Genomic DNA, 27,608 nt, shown 5'->3' on the forward strand with positions numbered 1-27,608 from the left:
AGCTGCTTCCTGACTCCTGTTTCAGGGAGGACTTGTCCCTGTCATCTTTATCCATGGCAACATCTGCTTTCAGCTCCTTCATTTGCCTTTAATAATAGTCTCGAGTTGTCAGTGTTGTGGCCTGGTGTCCACCTTTAACAGCTTTGCCTGTGTGTCCTGGTTTGAGCTGGAACAGAACTAATCCTGGCCAGTGATTTGAATTCTCAGCTCAGTCTTTTCTCATCGACTTCACTTTCTGAAGTTCGTGGCATGTGTTCACAGACATTGCCTGATTCTAGCAGTGGTAGCATAGTGTTTATAGTTACCAAGGTTTGGCACACAGTCCAAGGTCACTGCTGACTCTTGCGTGTCTCGTCGGGGATGCACCTGCAGGGAGAAGCAGACAGGAGAGCTGACCCTAAAATGACCAACAAGGCAATCCGTCCCATGGGTGTCATATTCAGTATAAAGCTGAGGGATCACCAGGGTCAAGCCTTCTCTTTCCAGTGTCTGAGGAGGACTCTGTCCTTTCTGCCTTCAGTCCCAATCTGTGTGTTCCTGAGTCCAGGTCCAGAAGGCAGCTCCTAAATCTGGTTCCTATCTGCCACGGAGTTCTTTGGAACAGGCTGCCCAGGGAGGTGGTGGAATGCCTGGAGCTGTCCCAGGCAGGGTTCAATGGGCATGCTCCATGTCCCGGTTTAGGGCCAGCAGCTACCCTAGCTGACAGGAACAACACTTACTCCTCTGGGGCACTAAAATACTGCACACTGCCTGGAAGTTCAAAGGGAGACTGTTTCCAGACACTATGTACAGGAGGTAATCGGGTAGAAAGAACACACTCACAAACCAGGCCAAGTCCTTCTAGAATCTTCCATCCCTTCCCCTGGCAGCAGGCCTGAGAGTAGGCCACAGCTGCCCTCCCCGCCTCGGGCCCGCACGGCCTGAGCAGGCCGCATGACGCAGCTCAAAATTCCCTGCCGGCCAGGAGCCATCTCCCTCACAGGCGTGAGGCGAGCAGCGGCGCAGCTCAGTTCCCTGCCGGCCAGGAGCCATTTCCCTCACAGGCGTGAGGCGAGCAGCGGCGCTGCTCTAACCGCGGGCAAGTGAGGGGAGGGCGGGAGACCAACAGCAGCCGCATGAGGCAGCTCAAAGTTCCCAGCCGGCCAGGAGCCATCTCCCTCACAGGCGTGAGGCGAGCAGCGGCGCAGCTCAGTTCCCTGCCGGCCAGGAGCCATCTCCCTCACAGGCGTGAGGCGAGCAGCGGCGCTGCTCTGCCCGCGGGTAAGTGAGGGGAGGGCGGGAGAGCAACAGTAGCCCCTTGAGGCAGCTCCCTCACAGGCGTGAGGCGAGTAGCGGCGCTCCTCTGCCCGAGGGCAAGTGAGGGGAGGGCGGGAGAGCAACAGTAGCCAGGCACTGCTGTATAAGCCGTGATAGTGGGAAATGGAATGGAGTAACAATGTTACAGGACAGCCAGGTCTGTCTCCTAGGACCGGACTGCGTCTTTGTGGCGTTCTTTGGGGCCTGGAAAATGAATCTTAGGCAGAGTGACTGCGGGAACTGCAGCTGTGTAGTTTGAAGAGGCGGCTGAGGAGAGGCCTCATCGCTGTCTACAGCTACCTGAAAGGAGGGTGTGGAGAGGCTGCTGCCGGCCTCTTCTCACAGGTAAACAGTGATAGAACAAAAGGGAATGGCCTCAAGCTGTGACTGGGTAGGTTTGGGCTGGAGATTAGGAAACATTTTTCCCAGCAAGAGTGGCCAGGCATTGGAATGGGCTGCCCAGGGAGATGGTTGAGTCACCAACCCTGGATGTGTTTAAAAGTCATTTGGGTGTGGTGCCTGAGGATGAGGAAGAATGGCTCCCTGCACCAGTACATATTAGGGGTTGAAATGCTGGAACACAGCTCCACAGAGAAGGACCTTGGAGTTCTGGGACAACAGGATGTCCATGAGGCAGAGATGTGTCCTTGTGGTCAAAAAGGCCCAGGGTGCATTGAGAAGAGTGCATCCAGCAGGTCAAGGAAAGTTTTCCTGCCCCTCTGCTTTTTCATAGTGAGACCATATCTAGAATACTGTGTCCAGTTCTGGGCTCTCCAGTTCAAGGGGAGAGGGAACTACTGAAGAGAGTCCAAGGGAGGGCCACAAGAATGCTGAAGGGACTGCAACATCTGTCTTATGAGGAAAGGCTGAGAGACCTGGAGCTGTTTAGTCTGAGAGGGGATCAATGTTTACAAGTATCTGAAGGGTGAGTGTCGAGAGGAAGGGGCCGAACTGTTTTCAGTGGTGCTCTGTGATAGGATATGGGGCATTGGCTGCAAACTGAACCACAGGAAGTTCCACTTCAACAAGAGGAAAAACTATTTCTGTGAGGAGCTGGTTGCCCAGAGAGGTTGTGGAGTCTCCTTCTCTGGAGACTTTCAAAACCCTCCTGACCTGTTCCTGTATGACCTGCCCTAAGTGATTCTGCTTTTGCAGGGTTGTTGAACTAGATGATTTCCAGAGGTCCTTTCTAACCTCTACCATTCTGTGTTTCTCATGGGTTGCAGGAGGACCAGCAGCCTCCAAGTTAGTGCAGCAGTATAGGTGTGATTATAGGCACTCAAATGTTAATAAATTCCAAAATAAAGGGTTTAATCACAGCATAAAAAAACTTCCCACATGAACCATTTTCAATGACTAGAAGGTGGCAATCTAAATATAAATCTGTCTTTTTTTTAAGCAACGGATTTCAGGCACATATGTACAGCTTCAGATGACTTTCAAAAGGAGTCTGTGGGAACATCTGATGGCAAAATTAAGTTCTGTGTTTCCTGTGGGAGTTCGTTTCCTATGAAAACTGTAAACGCCTTGTTTCCCTGGCACTCATCATTTTAAACCTGCAAAATCCTAACAGGAGATGAACTGTCTTTAATTACCTCCAGAGATGGTGTGTTGGCCTTTGAAAGGAATCACTTGGGGAGCGGAAGTGAATGCGAGGGTGGGATTTATTTTTAGAGCCAGTGTGATAATCAGCTCAGCTGAGGAGGTTTTGTCAACTGTTTCAGCAGGTCACAAGTTCGCACGCCACTTTGAAATTGGTTTGGAAGAAGAGAGCACTGGGAAGGAAGCAGGCAAAGGAATAAGTGGGGTAAGAGATCAATCAAACTGGATAAAAGCAGAAAGAGACACACACACAAAAAAGTAGGGAGCGTGGTGTGGGCATTAATGATTTCTACAGTACATTTCAAGGGTATTTCCAGGTGAAACGTTTTTTGGCTCACTCATTCAAATAGCCTCATTTCTACCAAAATAGGTGTCTACATGGCTACATGGATTTAAACCTTTATATAATCTTCCTATATCATAGAATCCTAGAATTATAAAATGTTTTGAATTGGAAAGAACCTTAAAGATCATCCCCTATGGGCAGAGACATCTCTGACTAGACCAAGTTGCTCAAAGCCTCATCCAATCTGCTCTTAAACACTTCCAAGGATGAGACATCCACAGCTTCTCTGGGCAGATATCAATGTAATAGTTGCACAAAATGCACTTTCTGGACAGGCTGTAGTCTTGTGAAGAAGGTGATAGCCTGTTTCTCAGTGTGTGATTGAGTGCTGACCAGAGGTGGAAGGAGAAACTCAGACCCAGAAAGATGCAGAAGCAGCCATCTTAACCTAAGTGACATCTGCAGCTCACTGGCTGGAATCACTGCAATGTGTAAGGCATCATTAAATCACATTGCACAAGCTCTAATGAACCCTCATTAAGTGCCTCATGATGACCCTCCTGTATTGTTTTATCCAGCGACCTCGCTTCTCTTGAACTTCATCACAAATCTTCTGCTGTGTGTCAATGAGCTGGGCACAGGACAGGAGTGTCCAAAATGCATGTGCCCCTTTTTGAGGGTGTGGAAAGGAGGGAAGCCAGCACAGCACAGTGGTGACATGCCAATGGATAGCTGAATGTTCTACTGTAAACAGCAGTGTCTTCCCGTCATCTAAGCACCCCCTGACACAGATGTAAGACTGCAGAGTACAGCCAGTGCTGCTGCACATCTCTTCCCATATAAATTCCTAACACAGCAGTTTTTCTCCAGCTGTAATGCAGACTCCTTACATACAGAGTCTGTCACCATGATGAGGGAAATTATTCTTCCTCTCTACTCTGCTCTTGTGAGACCCCACCTGGAATACTGTGGCAAATTCTGAGCGCCTCAGCACATGGACATTGAACTGATGGAGCAGGTCCAGGGGAGGCGGTGAGGATGATCAGAGGGCTAGAGCACCTCTGCTGTGAGAACACGCTGAAAGAGTTGGGGCTGTTCAGTCTGGAGAAGAGAAGGTTCCAGACTTTATAGTGACCTTCCAGTACCTGAAAGGGGCTACAAGAAAGCTGGGGAGGGACTTTTTACAAGGGCTTGTAGTGATAGGGCAAGGTGAAATGGATTGAAGCTTGAGGAGGGGAGACTTAGTCTGGAGATTAGCAAGACATTCTTTACAGTAAGAACATTTTACAGTAAGAGACACAAACAGGTTGCCAAGGGAGGTCATGGATGCCCCCTTCCTGGAGGTATTCAAGGCCAGGTTGGACGAGGCCATGAGCAGTCTGGTCTCATGCTGGGTGTTGCTGCTAATGCACACAGTGGAGTGAAAGTAGATGATCCCTTATAACCAAACAATTCTATGAATAATACCACATTCCTGCTCCCTGTCAGTGATGGTCACCTTAAAATAACATAGAATGTTAGCTTTCAGGAGTCCCAGAGGAAAGCATTGGGATTTTTTTTCTGGCAGTAGATCTACAGATCTTTGTGTATGCTCCAGCTGTCTGAGGCAGACCAAGGTGGGGTCATCCTAAGAAGTTCTATCTAAACAGAAGGAGGAAATTCTTTACAATGAGGGTGGTCGAATACTGGAGCAGGCTACCCAGAGAGGTGGTGGAGTCTCCATCTATGGTCTAATTTAAAACCCTCCTGGATGCCATCCTGTGCTACTTGCTGAAGATGAAGCTGCTCTGGCAGGAGGTTGGTCTAGATGATCTTCAGAGGTCCCTTCCAGCATTTATCATTCTGTGATTCTGTGTGAGCCAGTACCAGTACACGTATGAGATAAGAATGCAGTGACAGATTTAGGAGTTTGAGGCAGCTCCATTGCCTCTGTAATTTAAATGCCTGGTAGTGCAGCAGAAAGAAAATGTAAATATAAAGGCAACCTTTATGAGTGACTTGGATCTTGCTGCAAAGGAGTAAAGGCTAATTTTGCACTCCTGCCTTTGGAAGGGGTTTTGAAGAGCTGGAGGCAGATGCATGACAGCATGATACATGCAGCCCAGAGAGCCAACTGCACCCTGGGCTGCATCAAAAGAAGTGTGGGCAGCAGGTCGAGGGAGGTGATTCTTCCCTTCTACTCCACCCTGGTGAGACCCCACCTGGGGTATTGTGTCCACTTCTGGAACTCCTATTACAAGAAAGATCTAGCCATGTTGGAACATGTCCAAAGAAGGGCCAGGAGGATGATGAGAGGGCTGGAGCACCTCTTCTATGAAGACAGACTGACAGAATCGGGGTTGTTCGGTCTGGAGAAGAGAAGGCTCTGAGGAGACCTTATAGTGGCCTTCCAGTATCTGCAGGGGGCCTATATGAAAGCTGTTGAGGGACTTTTTAGGATGTCATGTAGTCATAGGGCTAGGGGGGATGGAGCAAAACTAGAAGTGGGTAGATTTAGACTGGACATTAGGAAGAAGTTCTACACCACAGGGGTGGTGAAATACTGGAACAGATTGCCCAGGGAAGTGGTAGAAGCCTCATCCCTGGAAGTTTTTAAGGCTGGGCTGGATGGGGCTCTGAGCAACCTGATCTAGTGTGAGGTGTCCTTGCCCATGGCAGAAGAGTTGGAACTAGATGATCCTTGGGGTCCCTTCCAGCCCTGACAATTCTATGATTCTACAGCATGGCTGGGTACCAGCAGCCCTGTGTCTGTTCTTAGAGGGGTCACCAAAGTTCTGAGTCAGGTAGGCCAGGCTTACCAGAGGACAGCACGGATGAGCTTTCCACCAGCAGCAGAAACAATAGGAGTCAGCTCCCAGTGAGCTGATTGTATTTTCCCACCTCCTAGTACACACCAAAACCAGATGTCTTAACAGTGGCCTTCTGCGATGATCCACTTGAAAGATCCCAGGAGCTGTTGATGTTGCCTGTCCAGGTGAATTTTCACTTCTGATTTGCTTTGCTGCCCTCTTGGCAAGCAGAGCTCAATACTTTCCTTGTTCCCCCATTAGAAAATGAGCTGAGGCAGCTGGTGGTTCCTCAGAAACAAATATATTTGCATAACAGGAAGGTAGCAGAGCAGTAACACCGAAATGGAGCACTGTAAAATGTGCAATTGTAATTCAAAGCCCCAAAAGGTATTTCCTGTAAATGTGTCTACAGACCAGTAGGGTTTTCCACCCCATATGCTGTGATAGAGAACTTCACCGTTGGAATTCTGGAGAAAAAAATAATATTGGAAAATCTTAACTTTTTTGAAGGAGACACAGAATAAATACCAGGGAAATTGGTCCTTTCAGCCTCAGCATCTTTGAGGACACCTAGAGTCCATGCAGAACAAACAGCTTCCTTTTCCCCTTTGCTCCCTGGCCCAGCTTAACTTTTGTGGCTGCATCTCTTCAGCCCTTTTCCCTTTTTGCTGGGAAAATAATTTGTGTGAGTTTTGGCAAGCAGGGGCTGTCAACCTTCACAGGTGGTGTGTCTGGCTGAGACACCGCAGAGCAGCTGCCACCCAGGCTCTTGCTAGGGCTTATTTTAATTAGCTAGGAGAACGGGAACAGCAATACAGGTTCTGGCTGAAAGGTTTGAACTTTGGGTCACGCTGGCAAGATTAGCAAGCCTCCACGTTTGGTGCAGTGACATTTCTCTTGTCTGCAGTGTGATTGATTTTTTTTGGTAAGTGCTTTTCTAGTCAATACAACAATGTCCAAGATTTGTCTCAATACTTTTGGACAGATGGATCCTATTGATCTGAATGAAAGCTGCGGAGAGTGGATATGTAGGGAGTTCCTTTTAGCTGTTTACACAGCAAACAGTTTCCATCTGCTCTCTGTTTTACTGTAAAGCAAAGGATCAGTCAGCGTCAGACTTTAATGGATGACCATCACTTACATTGGGAACATGTCCCACTGGTATCTATCCTCCCCAGCTCTGCTCTACCATACACAGTTTATTTAATCAGCATCTAAGGGGTTCTGGAGCCTCCCATTACAACTCCATGGCATCCAAGGCAAATGTTTCAGAGAGGCTTCTGCCCTCCCTCCCTGCTTTGAAGAATACTTCCATACACATCCCAGGCAATAATTTTTCTCCTGTTTATTTCAAAAGTCTTTTGTAATAGCTTAATTGCAACAATCCAAATGTCACCTGGAATTTGATATCCACCCAGATGTACAGAATTAATGTCATGTATCACAGCATTAAAAACACACAGGAATGTTCCCCGAACACCATCAGTGGGTTCTTCCATGCTCTCATTAACTCCACATCCCCTGCCAACACCTCTGCACTGCTTTGCAAGGCTGCACATCAGCCATCTCTTGGGTCCTTAAGCCTTCCTCTGTGAATGAAGGGGTGCCAAGGCCAAAACATCAATTTTTTTGTTTGCAAACTGCATATAACATTATCAGTATAAATGTGATCTGGATTTAATTTGCTTTGTATATGGCTTTTAGTCCTCTTCATTCAAAGATCTTACAGTGGAAAAATCCTGAGCTGACATCAAAATGAGACCAGTGTGTTCAAAGCACTCACAATTATGGTACATGTTGGAGGCAAAGTTCCTGTCAACCCAGAATTAAAGCATTCTAAAGAATGCCACTTGTTTAAAGAGTTTTTACCCTTGAAAATTATTACAGTTTAATGGTTTGCTAGGAAGCATTATCTGAAAGAGAATAAAAATCTTATGTTTTCTAATTGGTGACTTACAGGAACTTTAGGCTTCATCATTTCACTTTATTCACAGGTGAAATTGTGCTGGAAAAAACACATGCAGCTCCTTGTGACTTCTAGCAGGCATTAAAAAAGCCGTAACATCTATATAATTAGGCTATTTCCTACCTGCACTTCAACTAAGTTACTCCAGATTCAGGGAAGAGCAGCATTTGCTTCCAAGAACTTACTGTCTCTTTTGGCTTGTTTAGGTAATTTCTGTATTCTCCAGCTCTTTGGAATATGCTGGATGATGCCAGGCACTGAGACCTGCCACAGCTGTTTCTGGACAGAAAAATGCCATTTTTTCTGATGAATGCTCAGCTGAAATTCCTCTTGGTTGTTACAACTGTCCATAGCTAAAACTTATATTCACCAATGAATGTAAAAAGCTTGTGTGTGACTTGCAGCTGTCCTATGATTTCAGTTCTGGTGATAAGAAATGTCCATAACTATGTAGAAATAGCTGCAGAATCTTGTTTGAAAAGTGCTGTTTTTTTGGTGCTGAGGCTGTTTGCAGGACTGTATCGAGCATTCCAAACATCCAGCTGATGCTCTCCTGGACTTGAACTTCTTCCAGTGCTGGGAAAGCAGCTAGATGCTACATATAGAGGCTACTCTCCTCACAGCTTTTGAACATGAGATCTAATTTAGGATTATTTTGCTGATAGTGGGTACAGGAGAGAGTGGCTGTGGTTTTGTTTGGGTTTTTTTTTTTGTCATTGGTTGTTTTTGTTTTTAATAACCATGCCCACTGAAGGTCAGCTCTTTAATAGGTTGAAAGATCAGTGCAAGAAAACTGAAAAAATCTTGTGTGTAGGCTGGGAATAATGGGCAACTCTTTTGATCATTAAACCAGAAGATGGTTATCTATATGGTTTCAGCCCGTTAAGGAGACACCTACCTCTTTAAGAAAGCTTTCCTGGCAGCACGTTTGCTGCTGTAAACCAGGACCTAGTGATGGAATGGATCCCAAGCTGGGGGGAGGCTTGGCTGGAGGAGGCACCTGCAGGTTGCTGTGACATCCAGCTCCTCTCCAAAAACCACACACATCCCAAGGGAGTTCCATTTTCTGCTGGGGACTGGGCCTGCATTCATGGTCTCTGGAACACGGGTGTATTTAAATGTGGGGATGGAGGCAACTCTGTCCCTTCATGCTACTCAGACCAAGGCAGGTCCTCAAATTCTGCTTTCATACAGATGAAGAGAATATAAGCCTCGACTATCTCCCTTGAGATTCAGGTGAACTGAGCATTAGAAGTGAACACTATGGTAACTGTAGCCCATGACAGCGCTTTGGGGACCAGTGGTATATTTGAGCATCTTACCTTCTGCTCAGAGCACCACTTCTTTTGTTGCTTCGCTCCATTTTTAGGATGGTAAGACCTCCTCCCCCCCGCCTTTTTAACTGATAAAAATCTCTTAGCAAACACAGCCAGACTTGGTAATTGATTCATCTCAGAATATTTACATATGCTGTCATAATACAGAAAGCCTAAACAAATCTCTCTGCCCATTTTATGAAGCAAGTAGGATTGCAGGGTTATTGCTTTGCCAGTGCAGAGGCTGAATGTAAAATAAGTTGATATTCACAGAATCACTGTGGTTGGAAAAGACTTTTAAGATCATCAAGTCCAACCATTATCTAACTCCACCAGAGTCACTACTACATTGTATCTTTGAGCACCATATCTAGATGGCTTTTAAATGCATTCAGGGTTGGTGACTCCTTGGGCAGCCTGTTCCAGTCTTTGAGAACCCTTTCAGTAAAGAAGTTTTTCTTAATGTTCAACCTAAACCTCCCCTGCCCTAACTTAAAGCCACTTCCTCTTGTTCTGTCAGTTGTGTCTTGCAAGGCGAGTCCAACACCCACCTTTCAGGTAGTAGTAGAGTGAGAAGGTCTCCCTTCACCCTCCTTTTCTCCAGACTAAACAACTCTGTCTCCCTCAGCTGCTCCTCATAACACCTCAAGAGGCTTCACCAGCTTTGTTTCCCTTCATTGCATCTGGGCCACAAACACTCCAGTTTTGGGAACAAACTGGGATACAAAAGTGGCCAAAACCAATTAGTGCAGGCTACAGCATTGTGCTGTGCTTCTCAAGAGTGGCTCAGTATAGTATCAACTTTCTTTTTTCATTTTCCCCTTGCCTTTCTATAGTTTTGTGTTTAGATCTCAACAATTCAAATAGCACAGAGCTAGCCTTGCTGCAAGGGCAAGGGCAGGTGTGTACAACAACTAAAGACAAGGATTGTTCTTCAAAGCTACAGCAACGAACCTTGTCTGGAGGCAATGGAGGGAGTTACATAGAATGACAGGGGTTGGAAGTGGCTTCTGGAGACCATCTAATCCCATCCCTCTGCCAGAGCACATTCACCTATACCAGGTTGCACAGGATAGTGTCCAGGTGGGTTCTTAATGACTCCAGAGATGGAGACTCCACCACCTCTCTGGGCAGCCTGTTCCAGCACTCCATGAACCTCAACGTAAAGAAGCTCCTCTTCATGTTTAGATGGAACTTCCTATGTTCAAGTCTGTACCCATCACCTCTTATCCTGTCCCTGAGCTGAAAAAGCCTGGCCCCATCCTCCTGACACACATCGTTTATATGTTTGTAAGCACTAATAAGGTTCCCTATCAGTCTTCTCCCTTCCAGCCTAAAAAGTTCCAAGTCTCTTAGCCTTCCTTCATGAGACAGTTGTTCTAGTCCCCTAGTCATCTTTGTAGCCCTTTGCTGTGCCCTCTCATGCAGTTCCCTGTCCATGAACTGTGGAGCCCAGAACTGGGCACAGTACTCCAGGGCAGATTAGAGGGAGAGGAGAACCTCCCTCAACCTGCTGGCCACACTCTTAAAAGCAATCCAGGATGCCATTTGCCACCTTGGCCACACGAGCACAATTGCCTGCTATCACTTAGCCAAACTGCTTTAACCACACCTGTGTAACCTCCAAGCCACTGAACCACTGATATAGCTGAGGATGTCCCTGCTGACTGCAGACTATATCATATTTGGAGGTCTTTTCCAGCCCAAACCATTCTATGATTCTGTGAAACCATATCCACACTGAATGTCTCTTTTCTTTCCCAAGGATGGACTTTAGTGGTCATGATGGTGTTGGGTTGATGATTGGACCTTAGAGGTCTGTTCCAACATTCATGATTCTATGATTCCATTATTCTAAACACCATGACCAGGAAGGCTGCAGGTTTGCAGCTTCACTTCAAAGCAAAATTACACCATTTTGGTTCCTGAGAGTTTAAAGTTTGGATTTGACCCTAGTCCTCTTTTTGCCTGTACAGCATTGAGTACAATTACTTTTTTTTCCCTCAGTGTTTTAAAGGTATACTCTAATTAAAGGGTGGATGTTGCCCATTTAGTAAACAAGAGGCATAAGAAAAAAGGCATGAGTCTTTGTTGCTAGCTGCATTAGGACTGTTTACCATGTAAACTGAATGAGTCCTTCCTCTGTGCTATTACTGCACAATATTGTCACAATGCAATGCATTCTCTATGCATCAAATCCCAGTGGAACTGGCCATACCTTCTTGCATTTTCCAGTGTAATGCTCCTGCTTCCCTAGTGCAGAATGAGCTCAGATATGGAGTTCAGTTCACCAAAAAAGACACTGCATGTTGATTGTACAATGTGCAAAGCACACTTCATTAGTTATTAACTGTGTGAGTCAAGTATTCTATATGCCCTAATTTGAATTCATTATGGAACGTAACATTTATTATATTACTTAAATACCACATTGAAAATGTGTGTTTGTTTGGAAAGGCACATTAGTAACCCAGTTAGAGCAGCAGTCATATCCACAGATTTGTTAGCAATCATCGAAGTATGATTTTGTTGATTTTGTATAGATTAGCTCTGAACATTCATTGTAAGAATGAGTCACCAAATATTTTTCAAGTTAAAGGTTAAAAAATGAAAGGAAAAAAAAAGAGAATGGTCTTGTTGCTACAGCTGATTTCCACAGAATTATAAACTCATCCCATGGAGACAACAAATAGGTTTACATCAAGCCTGTATGCTTGGTGAGACGGGCCCCAGCACTGCCTAAATCCCCCTTTCAGTAGCAAGTCATGTCTGAAATGGTCATAGTACACCAAATTTTCACCCACAGAAAGCTGGGGATGAGAAAGGCTGAAGCTGGGCTGAGGCCTCAGCACTACACTGACAAGCACCAGCAGGGTGCATCTCTGGCTAAACCAAGCATGGTACCAGGTGGTCACCAAGAGCATGAGTGACTTTCATACCTCCCCGGTCTTCCACTAGTATTTTATGCTGCAGTCAGAGCTGGCAATCCATTAGGATGTACACATCAAAGATGCACAAATAGCCGTTAGAATACATCATTTTAATTTTAAATTGTGCCTACTACTGCATGGCCCCAACCACTGCCTGAAGTACCTTTGTACATCTTTCTGATGCAATGCCTATTCTGCAGGGAGACAGGCAAACTACATCCTCATTCTTCAGAGGCCTACTCCATCTGTGACTGAAGTCAATTGAGATTACTTCTTTGAACATCTTTATCAGCTGAAGGACATTCTTCACATTGCAAAGAAATAAAAAGCCATCTGGATATTTTTTTTGCACAAAATGAGAAGTATGTTTGCAGATGGGAAGATCAAAGAGAACAGGATGACCTCTCAGTGTGACTCCAAACTTTGTCTGAGAAACACACAGGGAAGACAAACCCCAAGAAGTAAATGTAGTGAACTGCCAAACATGGCAGGTTTCTGTTCTTTGTAACCATTCTGTCCTAAGTTCCATGAGAGAGAAGACATTATTTGGATTTGGTTATTGTTTCTTGTTAAGCCTTACTTAAATTTTCATTCCCATCTGCAAGGTATCAGCACAGGGGCCAGGTGGATGCAGTATCTCTGCCTTTCTCGATGAAGGTCTGAGCAGCTCGTGCTTGTGCAATTATTGCTTTCACCTAGGGTCTGGATCACAGAAAAGTCCCAGGTCCTGTGCCTTCCTGCTGCTCCTGAATGCTCTTCTTGGGCTCAGCCAGAAAAAAATGCAATCTAGAGCACAACATCTGAGTTTACATCAGTGCTACTTGTACAGCTGCATAGGAGGCAACTGGGATATCTAGGTCTGTGCCAGCTAGGAGTCACTGCTGCTGGTTTTGCAAGATGGTGCAGAGAGAGCTGTATCAAGGAAGATGAACTTTAAAATCCTAAGTTAACGGTATTCTTTCAATCCTGTCCAAAAATAAGATCAGGGAAAAAACCCCAAACATTTAAAGAATGCAATACAACTCCCAAGTTACCTGAAAAGAAAGTGCAATCTAGTGCAGTGTGCTTTCACTGTCCCACTCTGTTCCTTCAGTTCCTTCTTATTTCTTGTGCTTCAGCCTGTGTCCGGGTATTGCAGGTATCTGCTTTGTCTGTGAAAATGAAATACCAGGAGGAATTGCACTTGGTGCAACTGATGCACATTTAGAATTTAATGCTTAAAAGGTGCAAGGCTGCCCTGGCGAATCCTGAGTTGGACCATGCATAATAAAAGCAATTAGATGCCCAAGTTAAAAAAAAAAACAAGCTAAAGAAAGAGTGGTACTAGGAGACTGACCTCAAATCTCCTATGCCCTCTTGGCCCATATACTCATGCTCACAGGTGATGGGTGCCCAGGCAGTGCTAGCAAACAGAAAAGTTTGGAACTTGCTTTTCATGCATCCTTGAAAATTATTTTGGCTACTGAATGTTGAGGGACCTGTAAAGGCCATCCCTCATCAGATGCTCCTTGGTAAGACCCAGCTCAGTACTTGTGCTCTCAAGCCTTTCATAAACTGGCCTTGGTGAGCCAGATGTGGATGGGGCAGTTTTACAGGGCTCAGGTAGAAGCTGGGGGCCCCTGTGGTTGCTTTGTGTCAGCTTCTGGGCATACGTGCACTGCAAGAAATAGGGACACTGGGAGGCAACTGGGCATGCACTTCATACACTTCTGAGGCTAAGGAGAATTAGAATGGAGTTTATCAAGCATCTCAGGAATAAAAAAACATTAGACCCAAATGCATAAAGTCGCAATCAGATGCCCAAATTCCTTGAGAAACCTGGTTCTAGGATCCAATCCAAGGCCTCTAGAGTCAATAAGAAATGCAAAGGGTCCTGCACTGTGACTAATGGTACCAAAAAGACTCAGAAACACTTAAGTCATATTACAACAGACTGTGCCTGCCTTGGACTGAACTCAGCAAAGTTTGAGGTATAGCAGAGGTGGTATGTACAGTTTTATACTCCTTCACCTGGAAAAGGCAGCTTGAAAACAATTTACAAATATGTAAAGAGGTCCCTAATCAGAGTTGTGATATTTACCCTCAGGAAACCACTCACTGCAAAAATAAACCCCCTCAGTTTGCAAATTCGTGATCATAAAAATATCATCCTCACGCTCCTACAATATCCATGCACATTTGAGCAGTTTTTATGGGCAAAATTCTAAACTTAGGTAATTCTGCTGTGGCTTGGTATGCTAAGTATACATATTCTTCAATACCTCTGAGACAGAGCTTGTCTGCCAGCCAGGCAGAGCAGGGTCTGTTCTAATGATTAATAGTCCGTGTGATGGCAAACATACCAAGATATAGCCCTAAGAGGGGTCTAGCTGCAATAGGAGAGAAACATCTTATATACACTCATATTAATTAGTATAATTAAAACACATAAACCATCTTGGTTAATAAGATTTGCCCATGGAGGTCATCCCAAGGGAAAAGAAAAAAATCATACATTTGTTTCTCTGTCTCTACTCTTTTCAAAAATGGTCTCTGCAGCTCTGGAATTTGCTTTCCAAATGGGGTCTTTGCAGTTGCTCTTTGAATCTTCTCCATTCCATGACCTGCCCCTACACATCCTGCTTAACATTTATCCTTCAAACTAGGCTCACCGAACACTTTGACCTCTGCCTGCTTCTTCCAAGAGCCAATGGAACGTAGCGTCTGAGATGAAGTTCAGAGACAGATAGGTCCACGGGCTTTAGCAGGTCTCTCAGCCGCCAGGGAAGCTCGTGCCAGATAAAACACCTCAAGTGCAGCCTCTGCCCTACACATAATCTTAAGTATGAATCCGTATTGAATAAATACAGAACACAAACATCACTGAGCATTTCTGGCCAAGCTGTGACTACATTTATAGTACAATTCAACTCCACGTGTGATGGCTTATCTGCAGCTCTCATTCCCTCTCCTCCAGGCAAAAGGCCTGCCATACTGACCCTATATTGACCTGATGATCACTGCCATATTGCAATGGGCAGGCTCAAGTACACAAAACCTCCAATTAAAAGTTAGTTTTCTAAGGCTAAATTCCAAAACATTTTGCACTACTACAAATTTAAAGCAAAGCAAAGTAAAACTAAAATAAATAAACAATGGAGTGAAATATCTCTATGAAACTTCAGGGAAACATTGTCAAACATCTCTAACATTCCTTGTTTGTTTTCATTGGCCTTTTCATAAATATTCAGCTATCAACCTAGCACTCATGATCTTGCCTGTAATTACCCAAATTATTTTCAAGAGGTGACTAATGTGACTTCTCAGACCTCAAGCTTAAGTTCTGGGTTTTTTTTCTGGAATCAGTAGAAGCCTTTTCATTGCCCTCACAACACTAAAAGAGTGGTATGGAATAAAGGATCTAGAGAAATGATCCACAGCTTTGAAAGAGACTTGTGGTAATTCCTGTGCACCCATTTTACAGAATCACAGAATGGTAGGAGTTGGAAGGGACCTCTGGAGATCATCAAGTCCAACACAACTGCCAAAGAAGGATCACCTAAGACAGGCCACACAGGAATGTATCCAGGTGGGTTTTGTCACGTTAAACTAGACACTCAGACTAGGTTTGTTTGAAGATGCTTTTGGTCTTCCAATAGTTTGGGCTTGCACAGGTTAAATATGACTTATAAGACAGTAGCAACAAGCCTGAGGCCAACTTGTGGTGTATGAATGTTTTGAGGGAAGCCAATTTCTGGGGCAGGTTCAAAGCAGTATTCTTCTGTATAACCTTCACAATGAGATTTGTGAGAAACAAGATCAAGGTCGGGACCCACAGAGAAATAATTTGCATGAATCTCGACAATAATACTGCAGAAGTAAAAGAGGCAAATTTAGGATGATGGGGAGCCTGCATTCATTTTTGCTGCTTATTTTCCTGTCAAAGTAATGAAAAATAAGCATTTCAGTGGTAACACAAACATTTGACACCAGAGGTGTATACTGGCTTTGCTTGTATTAAATGAAGCTGGTACCAAAGCTGACAGTTGCCTGTTTTAATTGTTGGCAGGCAGGAACAGTTTTGCACATTTTAATGTGATTTTTGATAATCCTCTGGTTTTCACGTGTTAGATAGCAAGTGGTGTTTCAGACAAGACTGGCTAAACAGACCAACTTTCACAGTTAAGGGAGTTCAGCCCATTTGATCTTCCACCACTGAAGTCAGAAGGACTTTTTGAGGGAGTCACAGCCCCTCTAAAACTGGTGTATCTGCAGTCACTTATGCTTATGTCATATACAGCCTTGCTGGAAGGAATTGTTGAAGAGCGTCAGGCAGAAAATTCAGGGCCAAATCCAGACTTCAGCATGAGATACTGATTTAGCCAAACCTTATCAACCTCAAATTTAAATCTGCAGCTCAACTTGTCCATTTAATGGATTTTAACCTGAAGTTCAGGATATAATCTGAACAAAGCATGTTGCATCCATGATGCAACCATCCTTCTGTAAGAGACACCATCCTACCTGTGCACACCATCTTTCTGTAACTGACACCATCCTACCTGTGCAACCATCCTTCTGTAACAAACACCATCCTAACTGTGCAATCATCCTTCTGTAACTGATTCCATCCTACCTGTGCACACCATCTTTCTGTAACTGACTCCATCCTACCTGTGTACACTGTACTTCTGTAACAGACACCATCCTAACTGTGCAACCATCCTTCTGTAAAAGACACCATCCTAACTGTGCAAACCATCCTTCTGTAACTGACACCACCCTAACTATAGCACTCCATCCTCCCATAATTGCATCAGATATGGCATCAAAGATATCAAAGTATCTTCAAAAAAAACCACAAACCCAAACCAAAACAACAACAAAAAAACAACTCTTGGGGCAAAATTGCAACATTACAGTAGATGTTACTGCATATTAGAGACTTATAAACACCACCCCTGCCCCAAACTAAAATGCTGAATGCCCAATGGATACCAAGGCTGTCTCTGAACTGAAAGCTTTCCAGTAGCTTACCCTAAACACCATTTTTTTTTCTCTTTTTATGAAACAAAAGGAATGTCAAAAACTCTACCTAGAATCACTTGTTTCTGCCAAGCGGTTGTTCATGATGGCTAGAGCACCCACCCCTGCAGAGAAACCGTTTTGTCTTGTATTGATACAAACGTTCCTTGGGTAGCCATTGGCCGTCTCGGACAATTGCTTTTGCAAAATGGCCAAGGAGACTTTATTTGATGCTGTGAGTTCCCTCATGGAGATCATCTCTCCAGAGAGTCTTCTTCCTTCAGTGTCACTGTCATACTGCCCATCAGTGTCCATTGACATGTTCTGTCGGCGTAGGCGGGCTCCTGGCGTGATGGCATTGCGACGTCCGAGGCGGGCGCTCGATTTACGGCACTTTGGGCAACAACTGCATTCCAATTTTTTCAACACCCAGTTCAAAACTTGCTTGATGACAATGGAGATGACATTAAAAAGAGAGTATATGCAACATACCCCCATTAATATAAATACGAAGTTCCCGAATCTGTATAATCCCTGATTTTGGTAGGCAGCATTTTGGCTGCTTACCAAATCTCCAAAGCCAATGGTGCTGAAGGTGACGAAGCAATAGTACAAAGAGTCAACATAGTTCCACCCTTCCACCGCCGTGTACATGGCAGAGGCGCAGCAGGAAAGGGTAACAGCAAAAATTCCCAGGATCAGCAGCACGTGGTAAACGGATGGCTTCCACCCCACCAGGCTGCCCACCCCAGACATAGCTGGCCCCCTTCGGAAGTTTGGAGGTAGGAGACCGCTTCTTCGCAGCTGTCTCTCGTGGCATGCCTTCATGATAAATGCCAGGAGAGAGATAATGCGCTCCAAGAAGAGGTTGAAGAAAAGGATAGTCCCAGCACACCCAAAAAGGCCATAAACGATGAGGAAAACTTTGCCAGCCACGGTTGCTGGTGTGGTCATCCCAAAACCTAAGGTGTGGACATAAATGGGTAACATTAATGACATTGTTTTGCATGCATCACTCATGACATACGTAGCTCCACAAATCACAGAATCATAGAATGCACTGGGGCAAAAGAGTCCTCTAGAGGTCATGCAGTGTGTCTCCCCCCCCAGTAAGCAGAGATATTTCCAACCCAGAAGAGCCCTATCAAGCCTGACCTTGAATGTCTCCAGGGATGGGGCCTCCACCACCTCCCTGTGCAACTTGTTCCAGTGTTCCGCTACTCTCATAGTAAAGAACTTCTTACTAATATCCTATCTAAATCTGCCCTGCTCTAGTTTAGAACCATTGTCCCTTGTCCTGTCACCACATGGCCTTGTAAACAGTCCCTCCCCAGCCTTCTTGTGAGCCCCCTTCAGGTACTGAGAAGGCCCATATAAGGTTTCCCTGGATCTCTCTCCAGGCTGAACAACCCCAACTCTCAGCCTGTCTTCATAGGAGAGGTGCTCCAGCATACTGATCATCTTTGTGACCCTTGTAGACTTGCTCCATCAGATCTATCTTCCTCTTGTATTAGGGGCCCAAGAGCTGGATTCAGCACTCCACACACAGAAACATCCAGGTTGGAAAAGACCCTCAGGATCACCAAGTCAAACCTGCAACCCTACTCAACAAGATTCACCTTAAACCATATCCCTAAGCACCACATCCAAACAACCCTTAAACACATCTAGAATATGTGATTCCACCCCCTCCCTGGGCAGCTCATTCCAGTGCCTGACCACTCTCTCTCCATTAAAAACTTCTTCCTAATGTCCAGTCTAAACCTACCCAGTCTCAGCTTGAGGCCATTCCACCTTGTCCTGTCTCCGAATACCTGTGAGAAAAGACCAGCAGCAGCCTCTCCACAATGTCCCTTCAGGTAGTTGTACACAGCAATGAGGTCTCTCTTCAGCCTCCTCTTTTTCAAACTAAGCAGCCCCAGCTTCTTCAGTTGCTCCTCCAAAGATTTATTCTCTAGGTCCTTCCCCAGCTTCATTGTCCTACTCTGCACCCACTCCAGCACCTCAACATCTCTCTTGTATTGTGGTGCCCAAAACTGAACACAATACTTGAGTTGTGGCCTCACCAGAGCCAAGTACAAGGGCACAGTCACCTCTCTACTTCTGCTGGACACAGCATTAATACAAGCCAGGATGCCATTGGTCTTCTTGGCCTCCTGAGCACACTGCTGGCTCATATTCAGCTGCCTATTACAACCCCCAGACTGCTTTCTGCCAGGCAGTTCTCCAGCCACACTGCCCCAAGCCTGTAGCGTTGCTTCGGGTTGTTGTGACCCAAGTGCAGGATGTGGCATTTAGCCTTGCTGAAACTCATCCCATTAATGTTGGCCCATTGATCTGGCCTATCCAAGTCCCTCTGAAGAGCCTCATTCAAATCAACGCTGCCACCTAACTTGGTGTCATCTGCAGGCTTACTGAGAACACTCTCTATGCCTGAATCAAGTTTTCAGATTATATAAGAGGGGAAAAAAGCCACCTTCCAAAACCCAGCACTTTAAAGTTATAACTAAACCCCTGCTGCAACCAGTCCACCTGATACCATCACAGAAAAAGGAAAAGCCATCGGAGAGACATACACACAGCAAAGCCACCTGGCAGACTGGGAGCGCTAGGAACACTGGGATCTTGCAGACTGACAGGATCAGAGGAGCAACTAGCATTCAAAGTCTGTAACTCACTGTACTTAATCCCGGCAGCATTGGTGCTATGGAAATCTCTTATGCCAACTTTTAGGCTCTTTTGTTTTTTATTTATTATTATTATTGTGAGGGCTCTTTGGCAGAGGGAACATTGCTTGCTTCATCTGAGGGAACTGGGGTGATTTAGCCTGAAGGAGGCTGAGGGGAGACCTTTGTGCTCTTTGCAACTACCTGGAATGAGATGGGAGGTAGGTGGGGGTCTTTTTCACAAGCAAAAAGTGACAGAGCAAAACAGCCTCAAGTTGTGCCATGGGGAGGTTCAGCTTGGATATCAGGAATTTTTTTTTCACAGCATTGGAACAGACTGCCCAGGGAGGTGGTGGAGGCATCATCTCTGGGGGTATTTAAAAGACATGTGAATATCATGCTGAAGGACATGGTTTAGTGGTACTTTCTTGGCAGCAGTGGTGAGATTGCAAGCTCTAGGCAAGTGGTTGAACTTGATGATCTCTTCCAACCTCCACAGTTCTATGGTTCTATAAGTATCTTCACAGCAGAAGTAGTCCTTTCTGTTAAGGATAGTAAAAAATTTGCACAGTATTACCTGCAAATAAAATATTACCAAAGAGATCATTAAATTTGTTTTCCAGACCCATGATCTCTCCATTTTGTTGTGCTAAAAGACCACCTTTGAGAGTAGACCTTAAAAAGCCTCCTGTGGGGTCACTGGCTTGACATGAGTGACTGGGAAGCTCTTCCCAGTTTCTTCTCCTCTGTGGGGTGAAGCTGTTAGGGCTGGGCTGGCTCCTTGCAAGAGACCTCTCATGTGATGATGAACATGAACTAGTGCCTGGTCCTCAGAAGAAGCCAGGGAGCTTGTTGTGGTTGCCAGCTAGGATATGCAGCCAGCTTGTTAGGGAGAAGGCATCTGTTTCTCCATGCCTTATCAGCAAGGCATTTAAACATGTGCTTCACAGCAAGTGTGTGAACATCACCATCAAAATAAATGGGTTTATTGTCACACATATGGCTAGACACATTTATTAATTAAAAAGAACAAAAAAAAGAAAAAGAAAAAGAGATAGTGACAGTTTGGATCGCACTGTAAATACACTGAAGCTTTTTACTATTTTCTGGTGGTCATTCACATGAGATGCTGAAGGCTTCTATTTCTGATGTGGTTTAAGTGAGATTTCTGAAGCACAGATTTAACAAAATTCAGTATGTAGCTGTATGAGGTGAAAGGTGTAGCTGAAAGGATCCACCACAGCAATGAGAGTGCTAAGAAATACAGAAACCAAGCAAGAAGTAAGCCCAGGCAAGCACAACTCTCCAGTCAACAGCTAGCAGACAGAAGTGTACTCCCACACTCTTTATACAGGGTCTTCCTTCCCCAGCTGTGTTTGCTTCTTCAGCATCACCTCGACCAGGAGTGGTCAGTCCTGATGAGTTCTGCACAATATATCTGAACTGAGCCTCCACAGCATGACTCCTGGATAAAATACTGGATAATAGGAAAAAGCATCTTTGCTTAAAGGGTGGTCAGGCATTGGAACAGGCTGCCCAGGGAGCTGTGGAGTCACTATGCCTAGCAGTGTTATGAAATGTGTAGACATAGCATTTCAGGACATGGTTTAAAAGCCATAGTGGTGTTAGGTCAATGGCTGGACACAATGACCTTAGAGGTCTTTCCCAACCAAAACAATTCTATCAATCTATGGAACAAATTCATCCAGAACTGTTTGTGCTTCTGAGGTAGTACAAAGGAAAAAAGAAAATGGTGCTTTGCATTTTTCAGGGTCCTGACACATATTGTCCAGGTACCTGGGGACTGGTTTCATGTGGCTCAGACACAATACTTCAGCCTCTCATTGCAGTTTTGTCTCACTGCCTCCAGCACAAGCTTGATGGTAGTATTGATTTGAACTGTTTGATACTTCTTATGCCACAGAAAAATGGAATTAGAAGAGATGACTTGATAATAATTCTCAGATAACATCCTTCAGCAGCCTTTCTTGGGGAAGTGCTGGCAATTAATGAATGCTCATAATAGGTTTTGTGGTTACTATTCTGCTTATCTGGATTTTTTAATTTACTTAAGATGGTGAAGGATTCAAGAGGCAGTGCAGCTGAACAAACCTGTGATATCCTTCCTGTTGCTCTTGCTTTCTTCTCTTTTATCCATTTTCTTATGGCTGTAAGAGATGGTGGATGCCACAAGACAAAAAGGAATAGCAACTTTAGCATACATGAACTCTTCTCTCAGGCCAACTGGTTTGACAATTACCTTGTCTTACTAAATGTTGAGATTAAAGCAGGTGACAATCTTCCAGTAAAGATGTATTTGCCCAGAGACGGAAGAAAGTTTTGGTTACCTCAAAAACGGAACATACGAAAACTTTCCAGCCTTTACCATGGCATTATGTGTCCTTGCCTCTTTAAGCCATCTCCTCAGCTCTTCTTGCACAGGCATCCTGCCTGGGATTTGGCTCGTACACCAAGCCAGCACAACTGAGCAATCATTTTAAATCCCAGAGTGTAACAGCACTTAGATCATGAGAGCAGCATCACCTCTCTGCCATTACATAACCATAGCGCAGTTACATTTAAAGGAATCAAAAGACACTACAACTGTTGAAAATAACTTTTAAACCAAATTATTTCTCAGCAACAACAGCAACAACAATAACAACAACCAAAACCAATCACAAACAACTCTATAACCAAAATGCTCTTACAGCTTAGTCTTTAGACCAGCTGTACCTGGTCCCCAAGATACAGGGGTTATAGAACACAGACATATAAACTAAACACACTCAATTTTGTTTCATGTTTGTTCCACACTTGCTTTACTTGAAGGTTTTCCAACAGTCTTGGCTGGTCTTTACTAACACGTACTACCGCATCACGGAACAAAACATCATATTTTGATTTCTATACCTGGGTTCTGGTGCTCCCTGCAACCCTTTCTCCTCCTGTTCATAATTATTTCATCATTTCTGCCGCTGAAAGAGTCATACCTGGATCTTTCGTAACTACCTCTCACTTATTCTATTGCTCCTGACTACCTAACATCCAGAAACAGTTGCCTTGGATACAGGGTCACAGCTCAGAGCTGACAAACCCACTGCAGATAGAAACCTTCTGCTGCATTCAGCACTTTTACCCAAGGAGCAAGAATTCTACCAGGCAGTTCTCCCACCAGGCTTTGCATTTTTCTGACGACATCTGAAAAACCTACTTTCCCTTTAACAACTTTGTAAAACCTCTTTACTCAATCACCCTCATTTGAGCCTTTTTTTAGAGCTTTTACACTGCCATAAACTTTAAGTGTCAAAGCTGCTGTCCGATCACATTTGATTTTACTTAGATTACTGTCTACAGAGCTCCTGAACAGTACTTATGTACTGTGTGCATTAAGACACACTATGAGTTAGACCCATGATATGTCTGAAGACATGAGAGACTGCTGCAGTTTTTAAGGCTGGCTTAAAGGCCTCGTACACAAGCTTGGAGGCCTTGCTGATCCACCTAGTGGAGCAGATATCCCATGGAGAAAATACTGTCCAGAGAAAGTCAATGAGGCTGGTGAGGGGTCCTGAGCACAAGTCTTGTGAAGAGAAGCTAAGGGAGCTGGGTTTGTTCAGCCTGGATGAGGCTGAGGGGAGACCCCATTGCTCTCTACAACTCCCTGAAAGGAGGCTGGAGGGAGGTGAGGTTGGGTCAGTTCTCCCCAGGTAACAAATGATAAGATGAGAGGAAATGGCCTCAAGTTGCCCCAGGGAAGATTTAGATTGGATATTAGGAAACATTTTGTCATTGAAAGGGTCATTGAGCACTGGAATTGACTGCCTAGAGAAGTGGTCAAGTTACCATCCCTGGAGGTGTTTAAAATGTGTTTGAATAAGGAGCTTAAGGACATGGTCTAGTAGTTGTGTACAAGATGTTAGGTTATGAATTGACTCAACGATCTTAAGGTCTTTTTCAACCAGGTGATTCTATGATTCTGTATGACTTTATGATTAGCCTTCAAACGTTACTAGGACTGTCAGCCTAAAACAACCCATGCTTCCTTGGAAAAAAAAAGGCAATTAAATTGGAAACCATGGCATTATGTAACTGAAAAGTAAAGCTAATAAACTGTTGCTAGCTACCAGTGCATGAGGAGAGTATAAAAATAGATCAAGAGGTAATAATATTTTTCTGTAAAGGTGAATGATAAATATGAATCTAAAATTATGCCCAATGGTGACTTGAGTGAGACAAGAATCAGGGCTGGGAAATTGTACCTTGTGCCTAGGGCTGGGACACAGTGGGGCAGCTCCATCAGGGACTCTCCAGCTCTTCTTGTGATTTCTGCCTGTGGGCAAGGGATCTGCACTCTCACAGGTATCCCTGGAGAGCAGTAGGATGCTGGGAGGGGCTGACTCATACGAATGGGGCAGGAGGCACTTGTAGTAGAGAGCAGTGTGATTGATGGAGTGGGCTGTGGAGGTAACCCAGAGGTTCTGGTATCTGTGATCCTGGGAAGGGGATCCTGCAAAGGGATCTCCAGTGTTCTGGAGAGGACATTTTGGAAGGAAGGTGGTGAAGGATCTTGTCTGCTAAGAGCACAGGTCTGATAGGGGCTAAGAAGCTGCAAGGAAGACTGTGTCTTGTGAAATCCCCTGAAGATGGGAATAGGAAGCTTGAACCTAGATGCAGAGTACTTGCACATGGAAGTGCTGCTACATGGGGCTGATACCTGGCCATGTCAGCAGGAGGTGAGGAGAGGCCTCCATGCTTTATGGAGAAGGCACCCTGAGTGACAGAGCTGGAACAATGTATTTATGGCGAAGGAAATACTGGACCTGAGAGGAATAAGGGTGAGGTTTCTTCTTTTAAACCCCAAGTGTTATCACCCTAGCAGAGATCTAAGGCATCGAGGGTATACCCTCTAAGATCCCCCAGGAAAAGAAACAGAAACAACCTCTTCAAAACCTGGCTGCTCATATAAGTTTACCTTCTCCTCACAGCAGTTTTCCCAAGTATGTTTTATTATGCTGACACCTTCAAGTTGAGCTTTCTAAGCAAGATCTTCAAGTGAGTACTCAGCAGGCACATTTATCAGCTCAAGTGGCCTGACTTTTGTAGATCTGAGTGATAAACGACCCTTAAAAACAGAAACACTGAGGCATCAGCTTCACAAGCAGCACCAGCACTCTTGCTCTGCTCACTTACCAGGAGACAAACTTTTTTTCCCCTGAGTTGTATCGCATGTTGTCCTGTCTGTGTACAGTGTGAGAAGAAGAAGGTGCATACCAAAGACTAACCAAACAAATCCACCTTTGCTCACTACTGACTGCATTATCATAAGGACACAGCCCAATAAATACAGGAGGCTCATTATCTGGTCTGGCCAAGCTGCTCTGGCACAAAATAAAGCCAAGCAAGAAATGTCCTCTAAATCAGTTCTATTCCTGGCTGGGGCTGGCTGTTCCTGAAAGAAGACTTGAGAGGAATGAGACTGTTCAATCATGAGAAGAGAAGATTGAGAGGAGATCTTATCAACATCTATAAATATCGGAGGTGTAGTGTCAAGATGAAGGCACCAGGCTCTTTTCAGCGGCACCAGGGCAACAATGGGTACAACTAGAACAGAGGAGGTTCCACTTCAACACAAGGAGACACTTCTTTATGGTGAGGGTGATGGAGCCCTGGAGCAGACTGCCCAGAGAGGTCGTGGAGTTTCCTCTGCAGACCTCCAAAACCCACCTAGAAGCATTCCTGTGCAGCCTGCCCTATGTGATCCTGCTTTGGCAGGGGGTTGGACTCAATGACCTCCAGAGGTCACTTCAGTCTCTAACATTCTGGGATTCGGTGCTTTCTCTAAGCAACTTGTACCAGCAAGAAGGACTTATGCCAAACCACTAGCAGCCCACCTGGAGGGGGAATATGTGGGGAAGGGTCATGGATTTGAGTTTCAAGATCTTTGCCAAGCTTATGTTTGAGTTTTCTGGTTGGTACTATTGCAATAGAATACAGTTTCTAATAAAGGACAGGGAATCTCTCCTAAATGGAGACGATGGAAAATAGTGTTCAGAGGAGGATGGCAACCAGAAGAGTATGAACACAAATTGTAGAGAGAAGGCAACAGTCAGGATCTACATAGTGACATTATTCTCACTCATCTCTCTTGGGTTAATGTCATATTTCCCCACAGGAAAAGTTTGATAAAATAAGATGTCACTTCTGGGCTTTCTCAGCTTTAGAGATGAGAAAGGCTGTCAGATATTTAAATTACTGGGTTATCTTTTGACTGCACTTAATAGTAGAATTGCAGCATATTATTCTTCCGCCACTGGTGTTTGGGTAGGTAGGCATTCAGAGAACATCTGTTTTGTGCTAGCTTTCTCAGCTTTTCTGCTTTACAAAGGGCCTATGAAGATAAAACCTGTAAGATAAAAAGACCCTAAAGACACAAACATCTTTTCCACTGTGACTATTTTTTCCCCAAATCTCTGTAGAAACTTCTACAGTCATGCCTTAATGAAAGAACTCTGGCAAATCTACCTTGACTTCTTGATGTTTTAAGTATGCCTTCGTGAGTTTCTTATCTCAGACAGTTCCACCTGCAAGCAAGGCAGCAAATTCTCCAGTATCTTTCTGCTCGGGCAGCTCTTCTCATTCATTCACAAAGGCACAAAGACCTAATTTTAAGTAACTGTAATATAAACACAGTGTCAGCAGTGCAGACTAACCAGTACTTTCTCATTTTCTGTGTTTAACTCTTCCTTGTTATGCATTTCACTTGACTACTTTTAAATGTAATGACACAGAAAAACTTTGTGACCTCGTCAAGACCATTTTGAGCTTTTCACAGTATCACAGTATCACAGTATCAACAAGGTTGGAAGAGACCTCATCGATCATCAAGTCCAACCCTTTACCACAATTCTCAAGGCTAGACCATGGCACCAAGTGCCACGTCCAATCTTGCCTTGAACAGCCCCAGGGACGGTGACTCCACCACCTCCCTGGGCAGCCCATTCCAGTGTCCAATGACTCTCTCAGTGAAGAACTTTCTCCTCACCTCCAGCCTAAATTTCCCCTGATGTAGCTTGAGACTGTGTCCTCTTGTTCTGGTGCTGGCCACCTGAGAGAAGAGAGCAACCTCCCCCTGGCCACAACCTCCCCTCAGGTAGTTGTAGACAACAATAGGGTCGCCCCTGAGCCTCCTCTTCTCCAGGCTAAACAATCCCAGCTCCCTCAGCCTCTCCTCATAGAGCTGTGCTCAAGGCCTCTCCCCAGCCTCGTCGCCCTTCTCTGGACACGCTCAAGCATCTCAATGTCCTTCCTAAACTGGGGGGCCCAGAACTGAACACAGTACTCAAGGTGAGGTCTAACCAGTGCAGAGTACAGGGGCAGAATGACCTCCCTGCTCCTGCTGACCATACCATTCCTGATGCATTTTATCTGAGATTTTCCTGGTGCTTGCAGCTCTGCTAAATGGGCAAATCATTTTATGAGGCAACCTTTTTCTGCTCCTCTCATTAAAATCACATTTTGGATTTAAGATCTTTACACCATAGCCATTTCCAGCCCCAAATGGCTAAAAGTAGACTTGACTCCCTATGCATTGAGCACAAATGACATTGTATTTTTGGTTCATCCACAGGAGATAAATAAATTGCTTGCCCAATACTCAGTCTGAGCAAACAGATGGTAGAATAGTCAGTAATGAATAACCAAAAGGATTGTATCTGTTTTTCTTTTAACTGAAATTTCCTCAATTGGTTTC

At 44.7% G+C, this 27,608-nt stretch overlaps 1 protein-coding gene across 3 annotated transcripts in view; it reads right to left on the bottom strand.

Annotated features, from left to right (window-relative positions):
• The window catches only part of KCNK12 (potassium two pore domain channel subfamily K member 12), a 44,518-nt gene that overhangs the window by 6,175 nt on the left and 10,735 nt on the right, over positions 1–27,608 (bottom strand). The window contains exons 2-3 of one of the 3 annotated variants that reach the window (XR_010307022.1): positions 17,260–18,151; positions 13,220–13,336 (exon numbers count right to left, since the gene is read on the bottom strand). Coding sequence is in view for 2 of the 3 variants with exons in the window: in XM_064164367.1 (XP_064020437.1) it covers positions 13,300–13,336; positions 17,260–18,151 (929 nt within the window). In the remaining variant the exon portion in view is untranslated. Of the gene's footprint in view, positions 1–9,324; positions 13,337–17,255; positions 18,152–27,608 lie in introns of those variants that run through there. The other 2 variants (XM_064164367.1, XM_064164368.1) reach the window with 2 other exon arrangements.

The sequence above is a fragment of the Pogoniulus pusillus genome, chromosome 25 (genome assembly GCF_015220805.1).
Source record: "Pogoniulus pusillus isolate bPogPus1 chromosome 25, bPogPus1.pri, whole genome shotgun sequence".
Lineage (NCBI taxonomy): Eukaryota > Metazoa > Chordata > Aves > Piciformes > Lybiidae > Pogoniulus > Pogoniulus pusillus.